The sequence below is a fragment of the Sander lucioperca genome, chromosome 18 (assembly GCF_008315115.2).
Source record: "Sander lucioperca isolate FBNREF2018 chromosome 18, SLUC_FBN_1.2, whole genome shotgun sequence".
In the NCBI taxonomy this organism is placed as follows: Eukaryota; Metazoa; Chordata; class Actinopteri; order Perciformes; family Percidae; genus Sander; species Sander lucioperca.
In genome coordinates, this window is record NC_050190.1 from 17,343,575 (window position 1) to 17,362,957 (window position 19,383).

General features: G+C 41.7%; 1 protein-coding gene and 1 long non-coding RNA gene across 2 annotated transcripts in view; one reads left to right on the forward strand and one right to left on the reverse strand.

Moving 5' to 3' along the window:
* The window catches only part of LOC116042513, a 79,258-nt gene extending 73,239 nt beyond the window's left edge, over window positions 1-6,019 (forward strand). The window contains exon 3 of the long non-coding RNA XR_004895717.1: window positions 5,598-6,019. This is a non-coding gene — a long non-coding RNA (uncharacterized LOC116042513). The remainder of the gene's footprint in view (window positions 1-5,597) is intronic.
* Window positions 6,020-7,574: 1,555 nt separating this feature from the next.
* LOC118493779 (general transcription factor II-I repeat domain-containing protein 2-like) lies at window positions 7,575-9,512 on the reverse strand. Its single transcript, XM_035994944.1, has one exon. It carries the CDS (start codon window positions 9,510-9,512, stop codon window positions 7,575-7,577), a length of 1,938 nt encoding a protein of 645 aa, XP_035850837.1.
* Between the last annotated feature and the right edge of the window lie 9,871 nt (window positions 9,513-19,383).

Genomic DNA, 19,383 nt, shown 5'->3' on the forward strand with positions numbered 1-19,383 from the left:
ATAACCCTTGTAATATGTTGCATATTGTATCACAACTGTAGCAATTAAACAGCTATAATTCTAGTGCAGGGACATCTTCTCTTCTCTTTCTCTCTGAGGAACATCAAAGAGGCAAACAGGATATTTTGAGATGCATCTTTAAGAAAAAGCACTTAATTCACCTTGAATTTGTGGTGCTCTTACATAGGGACTTCACTCAAGGAACTTTTCCACTAGGCTGGCAAGAGAAAATTGCATTAAAATGTCATTCATGAAGTGTTATGCTGCGATAAGACACAACCCCAAACTGTGCACATATGAAAAGGGAGGAACCATGCATGGCTAAAACCAAGCGGCGAACACAGCCCTGGGGACGGAGGTTTCACCAGACAGAGGGTGAAATTTCCAAGTGATTTCCATTTGAATGACCTTAGACAGGTTACATCATTCCTGCATGTAAAGCCCTTTATAGAATATTAGACACATAAAGTTGAGCCCTTTATTCACCTCACATTTACAGTTACCTTTGCAGTTAAACACCTCCCTTCCTCTGTGATTCTATTGATTGTATCCCCAAGGGACATCTGGTTCCTATCAATCAATAATCATTGGTCATTAAGCCATTAAGGTTTCTAGTCACCATCCTATCCTCCTCTCTCCTCTACATTTCTTTGACATTAAAGGTGCCTAAAATAGCCAGTAGGAGGACATTAAAGCCCCACTCACAGTAGGAACCAGTGAGAAGCCACTGAAGCTCAAGACCGTTACAGACCAACCAGACGGCCAACCGTTGGCAGAAAAGGCAGTTGGACTGATCAGTCTCCCCGAGTTGGTCAAAAAAATGCCTCGGAACACACCAAAGTGACGAGACGTAATACGTGTCCATAACAGCAGGCGGCGCTAATCTGTATTGTCGCCCAAAAAATGAAAACCAGCAGCCGATTGGACGAACGCGTCACGTGGGTCTGGCTGCTGCTTCCGGATTTTGGATTTTTCAACCGGCCATATTGTACTAAAATAGTTCCCTGAAACGTGTTTCTGAAAACATTTTAAGCGAGAAATAGGCCATGCAGTTGCTGAATCTGTCTTCATTTCAGATCGACAAAGGTCAGTTTAAAAGATTTTCGTCTGATTTTGAGAGGCTTAGTCATGCTCATTCCGCTTGCCGTTTCCGGGTGAGTCCCGACTGCCCTGTCTCCGACTGAGCATGTCAGGTCGGCCAAAATGAAGGCCGACAGCTCCTCCAACGGACGACGGCATGGAACACACCGAACAGACTCGAGTCACTGACCTCGCCAGACTGTCCAACGGCCGATTATCGGCCCGGTGTGTAGCTGCCTTTAAAGAGTCTTCTTCCTTCCCTCTCGCAGACAAGTCCTGGAAATTGACTTGAGGTTCAGTGCGTGAAAGTGCAGAAGTGGCTGAAAGACAACAACACATTGATTGCATCTAAAAGGTGCTGTTGTTTGGGTGTAGGTAATGTGTCTGAGTGCGGAGAAAGGGACTCTGGAGATGGCTCACAACTGCTTGGTTACGTTGTCTAATGAAAGCTTCATTTTCTCTGCTTTTGGATCGGGCTCAACTTATCCATCACCAAAAGCCCATCAGTGACAGACAGTGGGAAATGTGTGGAGCCTCTGGGACTCTCTCTATCCCTATCTCTGAAAATGAGAAAACTAATAATAGGACATGACTAGGCATTATCACTGAGGGGACCATAGTGTTTACTGCTTTTAGTAGGGAGACAAAAAAAAGGCAATGACCTTTATTCTCTCATGTTGGAGCAAGATATTGTGTGTTTTAGAGATCAGATGTGGTTTATGAGGTGGGTTAAAGGACAATAACGGCGCAAAATTAACCTAGGGGTTAATAACATGTGTACCAAGTCGAACGTTCTCTGGGACATGTTTTCATGTTAATCGAATGTGTATTTAGCTTTAAACAAGCTACCGCAAACAGGTGGTTAGCTGCTAATGCTAGCTTTCGGGGCAGAGGGTAAATCGCTATTTCACACTTCAACGGTAGCATAATGAGCATGTAAACATGAACGCTACTGTCTTTATAATCTATCTTTTTAATAAACTGTCTGTACACTTACAAAGTTCTCAATACTTCGGTTTACATGTAGGGACCCTCATTATGCTACCGTTGAAGTGTGGTGCTATTTTGAGCCTTGTTAGTGATATAAAATAGCGATTTACCCTCTGCCCCAAAAGCTAGTGTTAGCAGCTAACCACCGTTTTGCAGTAGCTTGTTTAAAGCTAAAGACACATTCGATTAGCATGAAAACATGTCCCAGAGAACGTTTGACTCGGTACACATATGTTATTAACCCCTAGGTTCATTTTGCGCCGGAATTGTCCTTTAAAGATCAGATTCTTGCAAATCCTTATGTTTTTTCAGGACTAGTGCAGTGCCCATTGAAAACATGCCTGTTCGGAACAGGTTGATTGCTTGGCCTGTTGTATTGCTGCTTGCAGCTTTCTTGAGAACCGCTCATCCACTTTACACTCAACACTGCAATTCCTTGGTTCCTGAGCAATACGCATCCCATGACATAATGGCGTTCCCAAGCAATGCTAGACTAGGACTGCACGATATGAGGAAAATATGAGATATGCGATAAAGTTGTTGAATATCGCGATAACGATATTACTTGCAATAAATAAACAGATATTAAAGTGTACTTAGTTCTGCATATCTACTGCTGTCAGTATTCTGCTAAAATACAACAAATTGCTTGTTGAATTTAAAACAAATGAAAGGGAATCATTTCCAACAAATAGAATATTGAATTGAACATAAAAGGCACCACTAACAAAAAAATGACAGTTACATTTAAAAGTGCAGTTTTCTACTGATAACAAATCTTGGGGTGTCTTTCGTGATATGTTGCAGCTTTTCGCTGTATGTCGCAGGCTTTTGCCATATGTTTATTACGCCATATGTTTATTGCGCCAGTTAATGCAGCAAAGTTAATTAATATTGAACATGTCGCGTGTCCAAATTGTACAAACATTCAACACTGCATGTCCTTGGGTCCCCAGCAATACACCTGCAAAGTGTGAAGTCCTCTTAGCTAGTTGGTCTCACAGGGGAAGGCTGAAATAAAATCAAAATTTGCGGTGAGAAAAAGTTCAATCATGCAATCCAGCTCTCTCAAAATACAGACTTTAGAAAAACACACACACACACACACACACACACACACACACACACACACACACACACACAGATCCCTTGCTTTATAGTTAGATGTATGAGTGACAGTTCCATGCTATTATGAATGTCTGCTTGGTGCTTTGCTCTCTGCCTGCATGTCCAGTAAGGGGCTGCTTTGACAGAGAAAGATAGAGTGGGGTACAGATGGAAGAAGAACCTACAGATCTTGAGGGAGTAAGGCGGCGGCTCAAATGAAACGTGGCTTAGCTGACCTCTCTGGACTCCAGAGAAATATTCTCAGCCACACACACTGTAGCTAATTAGACCTAACCCGGACCAGAGACACACAAGATTACAAAGGAGCAGCGACAGAGCCACTGATGTGTGTGTGTGTGTGTGCTATGAGGAGAGATTGTATATTACAGTATTGGAGGGTTGTAGGGTAGATAAAGTACATTGTGAATCTGGAAAATGGAAAATGGACATTGGTGAGGCGTTTATTTAAAGCTGCACTAGTCAATATTTTTAGGTTGACAATAAACACAATGTGTGATGTGTAAGTGGCCGCTTGTAGTGATAAATCCACAGAGAATAATCACCCAACTATGAAGTTCCCCTCAGGTCTGTGGCTCGTTTTAGCATCTTTCAGCTAACTGATTTTGCTGTACGGCCCCAAGTCTCACTGTCTTCGTCAAAAGATTGTTGAGCAGGCAGTTGTTTGCAGCAAAAAAGCTCTAAAAGAACCCACTGTATGCTACCTGCAGGGCAGCAAAAGGACAGACAGACAAAGTTAGCAACCAGCTTGTGAACATAGTGAAAAATGTAACAGCCTAAAGAGTCAGATATTTCCCTACAAGAGCTGGAGGAGAGCAAATTAGAGATTAAAGGAGCGTGAAAAGTGGACTTGCATTTATCAGGTGGCCAGAAACACTAAATGATAATGTTACACTAAATGATAATAACGTGTCTGTTATTGTGTAAATGGATAGTCTCCCATTGCTAGACCTTCCTCCACAGCGCTGTGAAGGAGGGTCTGGCTAGTCCACACAGCATTCCGGGATGGGAAAAAAGTGCTCTGGTTTATTGGCATTTCTTTAAACCGATCACAATTGTCTTGGGCGGCGCTAAGCGCCATATGGAGCACCAGCGCCGCTTCAAAATAGCCTCAGGAAGGAACTTGTTTTGGTGCAACGTGTGTATGTTCAAAAGTTGTTTTAGTCGTACAACAGAAAACTCAGATCAGACAAATCGTCTAGCTAGCTGTCTGGATTTGCCCTGCTGTGATCTGAGAAAAGGTTAACCATAGAACTCATAAATCCACCGGAGTTTAAAATGCCAACACAAAGAAAGCCCAAGGTAACGGATATCCGGCCTGAATGAGTGAAATCCGGCGGAATTTTCATCAGCAACGGAGCAATCCCGGAAGTGGAACGTCGTGGATATAGACTAGTAAATGGACAACTGTTTCCTAATGCGCCATATTTTAAAACGTAGTTCACGGTATCACTTCAGTTAATTATAATATTGATCTTAGTTCTAGTTCACCTCTCTTGTTCCACAGCTGTACAGAATGAACCTGAGGAGCCAGATGGTTTGTTACACAGAACCATCTGAAAAGCCGTCGTTGGAAACCGTTTTTGAAAAGGGCAGGCTCTTTCAAAAAATACATGGCAGGTGATTGGATGGACCATCTGTCTATCACGTCCGCCATTGTTGTTTTTAATAAACAGTCGTGGCCTTCACATACACCTACGACAAGCCTGTAGCTGCCAGTAGCCCCTCACCGGACGCTGATTGGTTCGGTTCACTTCTGTTAGGACACAAATGCTTTTACTTGAAGCCTTAAAAGATGGATTGTCGTGTGATATGTGATCCCGCGAATCTCGTGTAATCTCGTGATATCGCAAGAAACCAGCTGCCGTGCAAGGTAAGTACAGAATACCACTGGAGCCGAAGGTTAGCCATAGCATACTTCTCATATATATCTATATATATATAAATGGTGACAAATTGTGACAATATCAACTTTGTAATGTAATAATATGTCAGTGTTGTTGTTTGTTGTACTGCCCCTAAGTGGCCAAGAATAAATTAAAAAGTTATAAAATAATCAACACAGCAACACCATGATTCAAAGAAATTATTACTTGGAGCTTGAAAAAAAAAACAAAAAAAAAACATTTACACAAATGGATGTTTAGCTTCAGGACAGCAATTACACCTGTCTCAACCTGGCTGCCTAGCTATCATGCATTCATTTCAGCACTAAATGGTTTTAGTGGCTCCTGGTGTTAATGACTAAGGTATTGTTCGCCTGCAAAAGAACTGTGAAGCATAAAACGATTTTTATATTTAGCATTTATGGCATTAAAATGTGTCTTCTGCATGTTTTTCCCCTGTTTCTGTTTCTCCTGTGGGTTTTTGAATATCTGTCTGTCTCTCTCTCTCTCTCACAGTGGAGACTTTAAGCTCTCCTTCACCTCCTCCACAACGCTCCCTGGGGATCCCATCACGCCCACATTCTCCCATGGATACTTCAACTCTCCCTCTCATCACCGTGGGGACCTAGTGAGCCACTTGCTCCCAGCAGGCATTGGTCCATATCATGAATCCACCAATAACATGGTGTTATCACCTGCACTAATAGAGTCATTTAGCTGTTTTGCATTCCTTTGAATGCCTCTTATGTTCCTGGACTGACAAAAGACTTAAATGACTCCCAGGTTCAGTGTTTCTAGTCAAGATGCACTTCATTTGAAAAACCTATTAGGGGCTCATTGTCAATTAATTAACAATGGTTCTGACCATCTAATTCGCTTTGAAAATAGTTTTTTACTTTATTTTCAACGCCAGTTTGGTAACTTTTCCCTATTTTCATTTAAACTGCTTTGCGTTATAACAAAAAAAATATAACCGTAATAAAAAGAATAAACAATATTTCCCTTGTAAAATGTTCTGGTTTCTTCTCTGAGGCTTGGTTGAGATATGTTACATCCTTTGCAGAAACAAAACTTCAAAGTTTCTTTGTTATCCTCGTCGGCAACACCGCCTGCAAAGCTGATTTATTCAATTTTACCCAATCTCTTGCGTGATATTCTGTTGTTTATCTAGCAGGATTTTTCCATAGGGTTTCTCTCCTCCTCCTACTCCTCTGCCTATAACTTCATAAATATGCCCACAGTAATACCATTGTGGGCCTCATATTCAACAGTAATGTGTGTAATGTTTATCAGAGAGGTGGGTTTTTGTGCCAGAAACACCTTGAAGCAGTTTGGGCTGCCTCCAATCTGAACCAACCAGCTAACTGCCTCTAGGAGAGGAATTTCCTGCATTTGAATACTCCATCAGGAGCCTGAGTAAAACATCTTCTGTTAAATCTGCAAAGACCATCCAAGTATTCCTTTGGCAAGATACAAGGTCAGTGTTTTGTGTACAACAAACCCTAGTATTTCTTAGTAATCCCCAGTAATCTTCTATCACAGACTATTTCAACTCCACAACCTTCCTCACGTACACTCATCTGCGACATATCATAAGCCACTTTCCGACCGGAGGGATTTTTACAGTTCCTAGAACATAACGTTCCTAGAACACTTTTTTTCTCGTGTTCTGACTGGACCAATTTGGGGATTATTAAGTTCCTCTGACTGCAGTTCCTGTAACTTTTTCAGCTCCTACTTCAGGGCAGTGTCTTTTTCCTTTTCCCTTTTCCACATAGGAACCTTTAGTGACCTAGCAACGTCTGAAACACAAACAGTACATATTCTTCACTGTCTGTTGCAATTCGCCTACGTATACTAACTCATAAGACATGCATGTTTGTCTTATGAGTTAGTATACGTAGGCGAATTGCAACAGACAGTGAAGAATATGTACTGTTTGTGTTTCAGACGTTGCTAGGGCAAAAAAAGACCCATATGTAAATGTGTATACCCATATATATATATATATATATATATATATATATATACAGTCATGTGAACAAATTAGGACACCCATGCTAAAGTTGAATCAAAAGAGGAATAAAAAAATCATCTTTAGGAAATAACATGGTTTTATTTCAGTTAGCCTAATAGCTGGTTTGATTTGCATTGAGAGATGATTTTATGGAAAGTACCCCATGCCAATCTCTAGGTATGGTGAAGGGTATGTGATGATGTGGGGCTATTTTAATTCCAAAGGCCAAAGGAACTTTATCAGGATGCATAGTATCCTGGATCCATGAAATAATTGTCGTTTAAAAATAAAAATCTGCCTTGCTCTATGGCAGGGGTCGGGAACCTTTTTGACTAAGAGAGCCATGAAAGCAAAAAATTTGGAAATTTATTTCAGTGAGAGCCATATAATATATTTTAAAAGTGAATTCAACTAAATGTCAGTATAATAAGCCTCTGAATTTATTCTTTTAAATAATGTTGTTATAACACTCACCATTAATGCGACTTCTGGTGCTGCATGGATTTGCTGATGTCTTTGTAGTCGGGTTGGTACTTGGTGAGGTTAAGCTTCATGCAAGCGTTGAGGCTTTCATCCGTTAAACGTGATCGTAGGTTGGACTTGATGTTTTTAAGATGTGAGAATGACTGATCACATGCATACGTAGATCCAAACATGGTCAATACAGCAATACTCACACGCTGCAGTGTGTGGTATGTGACAGGAAGCGCGTTCCAAGTTTTGAGAATCAGCTGGTCTTCAGGTTGGAGTTTTTTCATTTCTGTCCACATGTGCTTGCTTGCCAACTCCGCTTTCTGTCGTGTGATTCTTTCCAAATCTTCATTCAGTGACTTGAACTTATTCACCCACATGTCTGAGGCCTTCAGGTCAGCCACTTCTGCTTCAAAATCTCTGATGGAGACACCAGGGATGTAATTCAGGTCGGCTGTGTTCAGTGAACACTCGTTTGGATGGGTGATGAACTTAAAAAGACGAGTGTGCTCACGAAATTCTCCAAAGCGTGCTTTGAAGGACTGTAGGAGACTGGATGTGCAGCCAGCTAGCTGGTGGAGATCAAGGTTTTGAATGGGCTCACTTGCTGTGCATGCATCTTTAAATTGGCTCAGTTTTTCAAAATGTAGTAAACGACCTGTTTCAAGATCCGTGATGAAAAGCTCCAGCTTGTTTTCAAAAGCAAATACAGCTTGTTGAAGGGATAACACTGTATTTCCAATGCCTTGCATTTTCACGTTGAGCTGGTTCAGATGTTCAGTCAGATCTACGAGATAGTAAAACTTGAGGAGCCACTCGGTGTCGGCTAGCTCAGGATGCCCGACGCCTTTCATTTCAAGGAAAGTCCGGATTTCGTTCAGGCAAGCCGCAAAACGGCTAAGCACCTTCCCTCTTGACAACCAACGCACATTGCTGTGCAAAAGCAGACCAGGATAGTTATTTACAACTTCATCCAGCAGTGTTTTAAACTGGCGATCATTTAAGGCTCGGCCAACAATAAAGTTGATCACACGGATGACCAGCGACATCACTTCGCCAAACTGCCTGTCACACATCTGAGCACAAAGTGCCTCCTGGTGTATAATGCAATGGAAACTTAGGATGGGTCTATTTTCATGTTCACGGAGAAGCGCCACAAATCCTTTGTTTTTCCCCACCATACACGGAGCACCATCAGTACACACTGAGAGAAGTTTATCCATAGGTAGACTTTTTTCTTGAGCAAACTCCATGAAAGACTTGAATAAATCCTCACCTCTTGTGGACCCTTTTAATGGCAGAACAGCAAGACTTTCTTCGCGCAGTGTGTCACCAACAGCATATCTTGCAATCACGCTGAACTGCGACAAATGGCTCACGTCTGTTGATTCATCCAAAGCCAGAGAAAAGAACGGCGCTGCATTTATGTCCTTCACTTGCGTTTCCTCCACTTTGTTTGCCATCACGATGGTACGATCATGAACAGTTCTTGCCGACAGAGGCATGTCTTGTATCCGTTTGATTATCTTGTCTTTGTTCGGAAGATCATCAAAAAGTTCATTGGCTACATCCAGCATGAACGTTTTAGCATACTCGCCATCTGTGAATGGTTTTCCGTTCCTCACTATTGCTAAAGAACCAGCAAAGCTAGCCGAATTATAGTCACCTTGCCGGGTCCATACGCGGAGTTGCTGCTGGCTAGCTTGCACCCTGCTCAGAAGCTCTTGGCACGCTTTCTTTCTGCTGTCTCCCGCAGCGTATTTTGATGCAAAGGTAGCGTGGCGCGTGTCGAAGTGCCGCTTTACATTCGACCGTTTCAACGATGTAATTTTGTCATTGCAAATTAGACACACCGCAGAACCCGCTCTCTCCACAAAGGCGAATTCTTCGGTCCATTCGTCCTCAAATGTACGATACTCGTCGTCTTTTTTTCTTTTCGCCATCTTCTTCGTCGAAGGGTTAGCTTTGAGCTAATGACCGAGCAGACGCAGTCTCAGACTGATTCAAAAGGGGGCGTTTACCTGTTTTACCCAGCAACGGCAAACGTAGGCCAGTATCATTCAATTAAAATAATGGACAATTGCTCCTGCAGCCCTGAACAGGACATGCGCAGTGAAAAATCGATGGATGGATTAAAACAAGTGAGAATATTTTGTTTTATCTGCGAGCCATATGCAATCATCAAAAGAGCCACATCTGGCTCGCGAGCCATAGGTTCCCGACCCCTGCTCTATGGGAATTTAACATAGGGGTGTATTTACTTATGCCCCCTGTATTTTAAGGAAAAACATTTATTTATTTACGATACATTATTCATTCACAAAGAAAATTGGTGTCCTTAAAGATTGGATTTTTCCTCATTTTTTTAATTAAGGCATTAAGATCAATTTCTAAAAGAAGATTTTTGTATTCCTCTTTTTAGTCAACTTCAGCATGGGTGTCCTAATTTTTTCACATGACTGTATATATATATATATATATATATATATATATATATACATACACACACACACACCCGGACCCGGATCATTTTCTGCACATCTACTCTACAGAAGCAAAGGCTGAAATTCTCCTGCACATCCTCTCTGTCTCTGCTCCCCCCCACTGAGCCTATGCTCCCTGGAGGAATCAGTATCATCCATATGCACAATGCATCGGTTTGTTTGATTTTGTCCCCATCTCAGCGCATTGAGTGTGTTTTATATGCACTCTGATACAATTATCCATACAGCTCACAGCTATCTGACACCAACATGTTTAGATTATACATGATATTACACCCAGAGGCCCTACTGTAGCTTTGATATGAGCAGTAGCAGCTGAACCATATTCAAAGCCTGGAGATCATTCACTGGTATCTGAACTGCAAGCCTGTTTTGACATTAATGAAAAAATGTTCCTATGTGATGTACTGGAAAACATAAGACAGTTTATTTAACTGGTGAAATGTCCATTATTCACAGTTAAAGGTTTCTACAGTCACATATGGAGCATGGCAGAGAATTACTGAGCCAAAACAGGAGAAAGTGAAAGCTGGCGTGAGGCCACTGGAAGCTGCACATGGCCACCCTAACTCAAGCTGACACCCAACATTACGACTGCTCCAGCTCCACTCCTTTCTCTGGTGAATCTACAAACGTCCTTTAGATTTCCTCAGCTCTTCCCTGGCAACTTTCACCCTAAAATAATCCATATTTCTGTGAAATTTTTGAATCAGATTCACTCCACAATTTGTTGCAGTTTGCCTTTCAGTTACTGTGTCACTGTGCACCAGAGGAGTAAAGACCCTCTGCTTAACAGGCTCGTAAAAATAGAAGCTACTGTGTACTGAGCTTGTTACGGTGGAGTGAATGTGAGGGGGATTTTTATGAGAGATGTATGGCCTGTAAAGCCGGGAAACGTACGTGACAAAGCCAAGAGCCAAGAGGCATTGCTGGCAATGAAAGTACCTCACACCAGGGGGTTGAATCCCCATTTTCATCCTTAGACATTTCTGTGCAGGACTTCAGGCCCACAGGAACTACAGGGAGCCAACAAAGTTCAGCTTAGCCCTGACTAAAAGCTATGCAGGCTGAAAAGCTTCTTTCTAAAATGAATGCAGTCTAATACAACATCCCTGCAGTAAATCCTAACATTATTATGTTCAACACACAGTATGTAATTTCTGCAGGTGAGGTCTCTCAATCAAAACAATGACAAAAGACAGACTTTAATGATGTTGTGAAGTAGTGTGGGATCATGGGAGTTGTTAAAAATCTATCTGACGTGACTCAGACTATGTTTAGTGACGTTTATCCACGTCATGTAATTCTAATGGATTAGCCTCAAATTATGTTAGCTAATGTGATGCTAACTTACCAGTAGATGAGTCCACTACCCATACAGCTACTGTAGCTAATGTTATGTGGCAAATTCAATTGTGGGGGCAACCCAGCGCTGTTATCCGTGGTCTAGTCTATATCCACGAAGTTCCACTTCCAGGATTGTTCAGGTGCCGCCGGGAATGTCTTTCATTTCGGTATCTGAGTTTTCTGTTGCATGACTAAAACAACCTTTGAACATACACATGTTCCACCCATTTTGCAGAGGCACTGTTTCTCCGTGTGGTGCTTAGCGCCACCCAAGACGATTGTGATTGGTTTAAAGAAATGCCAATAAACCAGAGCACTTTTTTCTCCCATCCCAGAATGCTGTGTGGACTAGCCAGACCCTCCTTCACAGCGCTGTGGAGGAAGTTCCGGCAATGGGAGACTATCCATTTACACAATAACAGACACGTAGCAACATTATCAAGCTCTTGTAGGAAAATATCTGACTCTTAAGGCTGTTAAATATTTCACTATGTTCACAAGCTGGTTGCTAACTTTGTCTGTCCGTCCTTTTGCTGCCCTGCAGGTAGCATACAGTGGGTTCTTTTAGAGCTTTTTTGCTGCAAACAGCTGCCTGCTCAACAATCTCTTGACGAAAGCAGTGAGACTTGGGGCCGTACAGCAAAATCAATTAGCTGAAAGATGCTAAAACGAGCCACAGACCTGAGGCGAACTTCATAGTTGGGACTGTTACCTTGAATACGATTACAGATTTTTCTGGGTTTCTGGGTACGCTGACAGCTCCATCTCCTCTCCCCCTCTCCCTATGTGGGTAAAACACTGCAGGTAAAACAGCCTCGAAGGACGCCCCGCGGTTTTCCTGCACCGCTGTGTGTTTCAGGAGATATTAAGCCCCCCACAGAGAGATACTTGGTATCAACATACTACCTCTTTCTCCTTTCCTTTCCCCATCTCTCTCTGTCTCTCTACCAATTAACACAATGAGCAACTAGAATTATATAAGCTGCGATCAAACCCTGTGATTGCAGAGGATCTTTTCATGTATCAAAACACATTTACAGTACTGCAAAGGATGTCACACATCATGTAACATGGTAGGTGCTGAGATGTAATTTTGTATGTGACAACATGCCAGGTCTGCTCACTATACCTCACATGGTGGATTCAGACTGGGGAGGAGATCCACAGCTCCCCCTGTCAGTAACTGGGGACAGTACCAGATATTTTACATGTGTTTTATTGCACACCATTAGCCTTGAAGTCTGCATGTTAACTAGACATGCACACAAGCAGCACACAGAGGAAATACACACACAAGTGAAGTCCAATTAACTCTCCCAAGCGCTGTACGTCACCTCCCACCTCTCTCTCCCTCTATTTCCCCCCGAGGTCATTGAAAATGGCGTGTAATGTTTGTTCGCCCGTAAATGCACCATAAAATAGATGGTCCTAAAGTAGGGAGAGGTTCTGCAAAGTCACAGTGACATTGCTGAGCCGGGGCAAGAGTGCTGATGAAGGCAACACAGAGACTGTATACAGATGAATATTCCACTACTCAGAAATATCATTAATCAGGAGCTTACCTTTTCTGTCAGGCTGTGGTTAGACTGCGCCAGACAGATGCTGGTTAAGGTCAGGGTGTGAGGACTGATACTAAAAGTGAAAAAGTCTCTGTTTTACCTTCCTTATCCTTGTCTAAACCTCATATTCTTTTTGTATTCCATCACACGCAGGTGTAAGAAACACTAGTGATGTATCTGCCTGTGTGTGAGCATTTGAATTACCCTGGCTCCACCCTCCTACGTACTTCCGCTCAATTTTCATTTCCCTTCAGTACTACGTCTGGGTTTGCGGTATAGTCTTAGGTTTTCTCCAGCCAAATTTTTGGCGGTCCAATCAGCGAACAGAGGGACTCTGAGAACGATGACGTTGAGGCCGTGCGCTAGAGTTGTAGTTCCATAATGGTGGTGGAGAAACATTCGAGCGAAGCCATTCGGTCCGTTGTGGCAACGCTGCCGAATATCTAGAAGTTAAAGCCCGAGCAAGAACAATCTTTGCTGAGTTTTGTTGGTGGCCAAAGTTTGATTTTCCAGCTCGCTCCATTAGTGGTGAAGGAGTGGCTAAGGCGAACGCTAGCGATGCTAAGCCAACATCACGACCAAACGTTAGCAATTGGTTATGGCAGATACAATAGTTTTAAACTTCAACAGAGTACCGGCCTTCAAGGAAGTTAACACTTGTCAATGGAGAGTGGCCAGACTCTCTGTACAAATGAAATGTACAAGAGTCTGGTAGGACCAGGCTACATTTGAATGGCTGTTTAAGGGCTTGCATACATGAGATGAGTTGCTTTTTGGATAATATGCTTTGCCCATGAGCTATAAAGTCAGAGCTATATGGGATGTGTGTTTCACAACCACCGCAGCCGTGATCATGACATCCTTGTTAGCTCCAAGCTTTTGTAATTTAGCATTAAGGCGGTAAAAGGAAAGACATAGTTAACACAAGCGTGAGCCCCTTAAGCTCTTCCTCTCCTCCTTTTCATCTCTATTATTCACAGGATAAAAAACTGGCAGGGGAATTAAATTACTTTTCAGAGAGTGAGAAGAGGAGGAGGAGGGGAGGAGAAGAAAAGGGGAGAAAGAGGCTTCCAGCGCCCCAGGATACCGTCACTGTCTCCTTTCCCCAAAGTTGAGGGGCTTTAGAGCGGTAGATTGAGAGAGACATAGGAGGTGATAATATGACAATTTATCTGCCAAATATGAGTGGGATTCCATAATCCACTTATTCTTTCACCTCAAAGAATGGGATGGTTTTTCTTGGATGTGCCATTGGTGATTGTTTTTTGTGTTCCAAATTATATTTGAGTGGAAGGAACATTAAAGGTGAGGGGGAATTATCTGAAGTTGAGTAGATGAACTCTCTGCAGGTATACCTTAAGAAAGTAAATCAGAAATGAAATTCATTAGGACCTGAAAAGCCTGCTGTGGCCTGTTAGTGCACAAACAGGAGGTTCAGTCTTTTAGGGTTTAGCCACATTTCTCTAACATATGCATGAAGAAAGCAAGTTGTACGACAGTGAAGTTGACAGCTCTTCCCTGCTGGCAGCGTGGTTCATAGTTCTGCTGATTTGTAATTTCCTTGTGCCCACAGGTCTCTCGTGGGAGCAGGTTTGTGCTTGCCCTCGCTCTCTGCATTAACTCTCATAAATGATTGAGGAAGGCACGTGTCGACCTTGGTCTGGGCCACTTCTCGAAACATACTGATGCCAAAAATGATAAAAAAAGAACCGGATAGAGATGATATAAATCTCACATGACTGAATTCTCAGAGAGAAAAAGAGCCTGCATATTCTGTGTCAATGCCTTATCATCCTATAAATAACCATTGAATTAAAAAACATAAGGATGAGTGAGTGCCAATGTAGGGAGCCAGCAGATCATTGAGGGTTCAGGACATACGATGTCGGCCACTTTCACCAAGCAGTCCCAGACAAACTCTTCTGTGATGGCTTTTTCATCTCACTTCCACATTAAACTGCAGTTGTGCATCGAAAATGCTAACTTTACCTAACAGCACTAGCATTGATGACAGAAAGTTATTCCTGCGAATGATTAAAATATAATGCATGCGCTTCATTTCACGTTCGGAGGCCACACAAAATGTTTCTGAGGGCCAACATTGGCTCGCTGGCCTCACTTTGAGCAGCTTTATATGAAAGCAGAAACAATCAGAACACCATCCAGGATAAAGTCCTGTGTTTCAACCTTGTTAATAAAATTAAGCCTTCTGGGATAACTTAGTCTTAGAATGATATTTAAATTGCTGCTTTCTTTCATCATTCCTGCACAACCCAGCCAAGGTGGTGAGTTCAGGCCCTCCGAGGATGACGATGAATCACAGTGGGAGGTGAAGGTGGTGGGGGTATGTACTTTCTTCAAAGGCAGGCTTGTCAGGCATCGTCAGCCAAAGCGCTCTCATGTAGCTGTGCCTGCCTCTCAACTTGACAACCAAATGTGCCTCATCAGCTGTCTTCACTGCATTATACATGGAAAGAGTGGAAAGTGAGTGACTCGAATACACTCTGTCAATCTTAAATGAATGTCTTAGTCTTTGGCAGAGCACAGAGAGGTCTGGGCTGGGAGTGTGTGTGTGTGTGTGTGTGTGTGTGTGTGTGTGTGTATATATATATGTATATATATATATATATATATATATATATATATATATGTGTGTGTGTGTGAGAAAAGTGCACTTAATTTACTGCAGCTGATAAAAAAAAATTATAGAAGTTAAAATGATTCTCTGTTTTTATCATGTATTAGAAAATGACTGGTGTCTACGCCATTAAGCAAAAATTCTAATTAAGATTTGCATGAAGATGTAATATCTTTCCAAGCTTGTCAAAAATATGACTCTGTGAATGAAATAAGATAAATCATATTTTCAGCTTCACCTACTTACACTTAGTTGTTTCACTGTTATTAGAGTTATACTATTATATATATATATATATATATATATATATATATATATATATATATATATATATATATAGATATATATTTATATATATTAAAGAGTTAGATTACCTTCCTGATCTATGTTTCGCTCTGGCAGGCAAATGGTGACTTGTTTGAGTGCAACCACTAGTGGGCGCAGTAATTCCTACAAATGTGCTTTTGCAAGCCTCTCTGAAGGGTTAAGCATTGTGATTGCCTCTGAAATTCATGTGCAAAATCATACAATGCAAAGAAATGTGTTTTAATTAGCTGAACAAAAAAAACAAAAATGTCGTTTTCTTGTTTCTTTTTGTTCACAAATTTATAACAGGTACCCTTAAAAAAACACAGATGTACACGCAATTTAAATAATGGAAGGAGCAAGAGACTAATTCTAATATGCAGTAGCAACAAATGTGGCGATAGTGAAAACATCAGGGTGTACAGTTGTACAGTAGGCGCATTTAAGGTTGGATTAAAGGATGTGCAGCTTTTAAAACTTGATCTCTCACTTAATTTCTCTTTCGATGCTCTTGAAACCATCATTAGAATTGAAAACTTTTTTCTGTAAGCCAGTTTAAACATTCAGTCAACCTGTTATCTGCTGAGCAATATCACCGTTTTCTTTGAAACATCACAGGATTACAACGGTGATCTATAGTCAAGGACATAAATGCAAAATTAGTGGAAGGTTAAGACCAACACCAAATGTCAATCCAAATAAAGTAAAGTTCTAGGTGTTCAGTCTTTGGTTTTAACCAGTTATTCTCTTTACACTCTCTTAAATCCAACTGATATCCATTAGGACTCACACTAAGAGTCATCTTCAGTACACCTGCAGAGGCTCCTTTTTTACTAGATGACTTCACTCTTTGATGCCACAGCATGTGCAATAGTGTACCAGCTTCCACACAGCTTTCAGTACTATTGATCTTGAGTTTTGATGCATTTTGTGTCTTGGGGGAATGTGCCATTTACCTTCTGGACATTTCCAACTGTATTTGATTCACTGTCAGTTGTACTGAAGTAAATGATGTCATTGAGTGGATCAGAAGCATAATAAAAGCTTGAAACAGTTTATCCAGCACACGTTAGCACCCTTAGTCTTTTATCTGTTGCTCAATTAAAGCTAACTGTCATATATTTGTAAAAAATAAAATTAAAAATGAAAGACCATAGAGACAGTTTGTGTCTAGCAATCTCTTAAGGCAAGCTAATGTTCATGGATCATGTAGTCGCCAGTTGCTGACAAAGTGATCTAATGTGTCTGTTTGTTTTGATCTCTCCCCATGCTCCCTGTATGTGACCTTTCCCTCAGCCCCACCAAAGCCACGTACATTTTCTTTGGGGACAAAGGCATGTCCCCGAATCCCGCTGACTCCATGGCAGTGGTCTGGTCCCAGGGCCGCGCCACACTGAGCTCCCTCGGGGCATCAAAGAGATCCCGGGTCAGGAGGCCGAGTAGAACCTGGTTTAACCCTCCCATGCCCTTTGCATCACAATGTCTTGGTACGTTCCCACTCTTTAAGCTTCACTTTCCCCGTGATATGCGTATATCAATGATGGTCCCCCACCTCCCTAACAGCCTCATGTGTCCCTCCCAGTGCTGCCTGGCATACAGGTCACACTCTGAGTAGTCTATATCCTTGACGTTCCACTTCCGGGATTGCTCCGGTGATGCAGGAAATTCCGCCGGATGCATGTATTTTCGTTTCTTTACGCTTTCTTTGTGTTGGAATTTTAAACTGGTGGATTTATGAGGACTATGGTTAACTGCTCCTCAGATCTCTGCAGGGTAAATTGAGACAGCTAGCTAGACTATCTGTCCAATCTGAGTTTTCTCTCGCACAACTATTTTGTAGCGGCTCCGTGCGGAGCTTAGCACTGCCCATGACGATTGGGATTGGTTTAAAGAAATGCCATTAAACCAGAGCACCTTTTTCTCCTATCCCGGAATGCTTTGTGGACACGCCAGACCTTCCTCTGCAGCGTGTGGATGGTCTGCCATAGCGAGACTACACTCTGAGCTACCAGACTCTTGTTAGAGTTGTTTTTGGCTAGAAAACCTGACTTTGATCAAATATTCATGAAATCTAGGAGAGTAAATAGATCATACAGCATGTCAGGTTGGATTTGAAGTTAGCAATGAATCTGAAATTGTTAATAAAACTGTCAAAAAACTTTGTTTGGATAATGATGATGTCAGAAATCAAACCAATTTTCTAAGAGCCTTCTCTTCTATTACTATTCTGAAAATGAGACATTGTTTTTGTTCTAAACATTTCTAAGTATGTTATTAATTCTTCAATAAGACATATACTGACTGCCGATTATAGCTCTTAAATTTCCCTTTTTTTCTTACTTTGTTTCCATATAAATCAAAACGTACAATGCAGATCCATCCAGTAGAATGAGATTATGATTATGAAAGAGATATTTTGTCATGCATCACTCACACAATATGACATTTTAATTCGGAGGAAGTAGATGGCCCAAACTTTTCTGGGAGAGCTTATGGTCCCACCAACTATATTACACTATCCATAAAGATGTTAAGGCATCTCAAATCCCTTTATCTCACCGCCATTTCCACTGAGATGGCGATTATCCATGCCGTGCGAGACACATTTTGTAACAGAGTAAGAGACTTGCTATTCAAAGTTAATGGGATTATATTCCAGTCTGTGCGGCTCCGACATGTCTATAAACAGGGTTTTGCTGAGGGGGAAAACTTTTTTGCAATCTATATTTCTACATTCAGGAAGTGTGGTTAATCTATTTAGATGCATTTTCAATCACTCACTCTAGCCCCCATGGTTATTCAAATAGTTCTGGTGAAGTTAGGTTAGGTTATAAATACCATAAATAAACAAAAACACAATAGTTTTCACTGAAAGTGAGGCGCAAATTCTAAGACAGAAAGTGAAATGACACTATAGGCATCCCTTCTGGCCAGTTTAACATAACAACATTCAATGTATTATCATGAGTTTACTTTTCAGTGGCCGAGCTGTGGGCAATTGTTTGAAAGGGATGATAGACTTGGTTAACTCGAATGGGAGGAGGAGAAGTGAAGGGCAAAGGGCAAAATCTTACATGAGTTTCCTCTTTCTCTGATGCCTAATAAAATTGTGAAAGGACTGAAATTGAATGGCAGGGATGGGGTCACTGAGAGGCACAATAGTAACTGAGGAGAGAGGAAATCTAATCAGCTTGGAGATGCTAATTTTATGGAGCACCAATTAAGGAGAGTTTTTTATGACACATTTTTGAGAAAACAAAACAGCAAAGCTGTCCCCTCCTGGTTGGGGGCCTCTGGTCGAGTGGCCCTCTGCTCTGATGAAATGCCCCCCCTCCCCTTCTCTTTGCCTCAGCTTCAGCAGCATTGAGGCCAGGCTCTAATGGGATGGCACCTCCTTTATGCCTGCCCTCGCTCACATTGGGGAAATGAGGCAGTGTCTGTTTGTTGTTCTGGAAGGCTG

Excerpts from the sequence above, each read along its gene's own strand:
- LOC118493779 (XM_035994944.1), bottom strand. The coding sequence starts at position 9,512 with ATGGCGAAAAGAAAAAAAGACGACGAGTATCGTACATTTGAGGACGAA.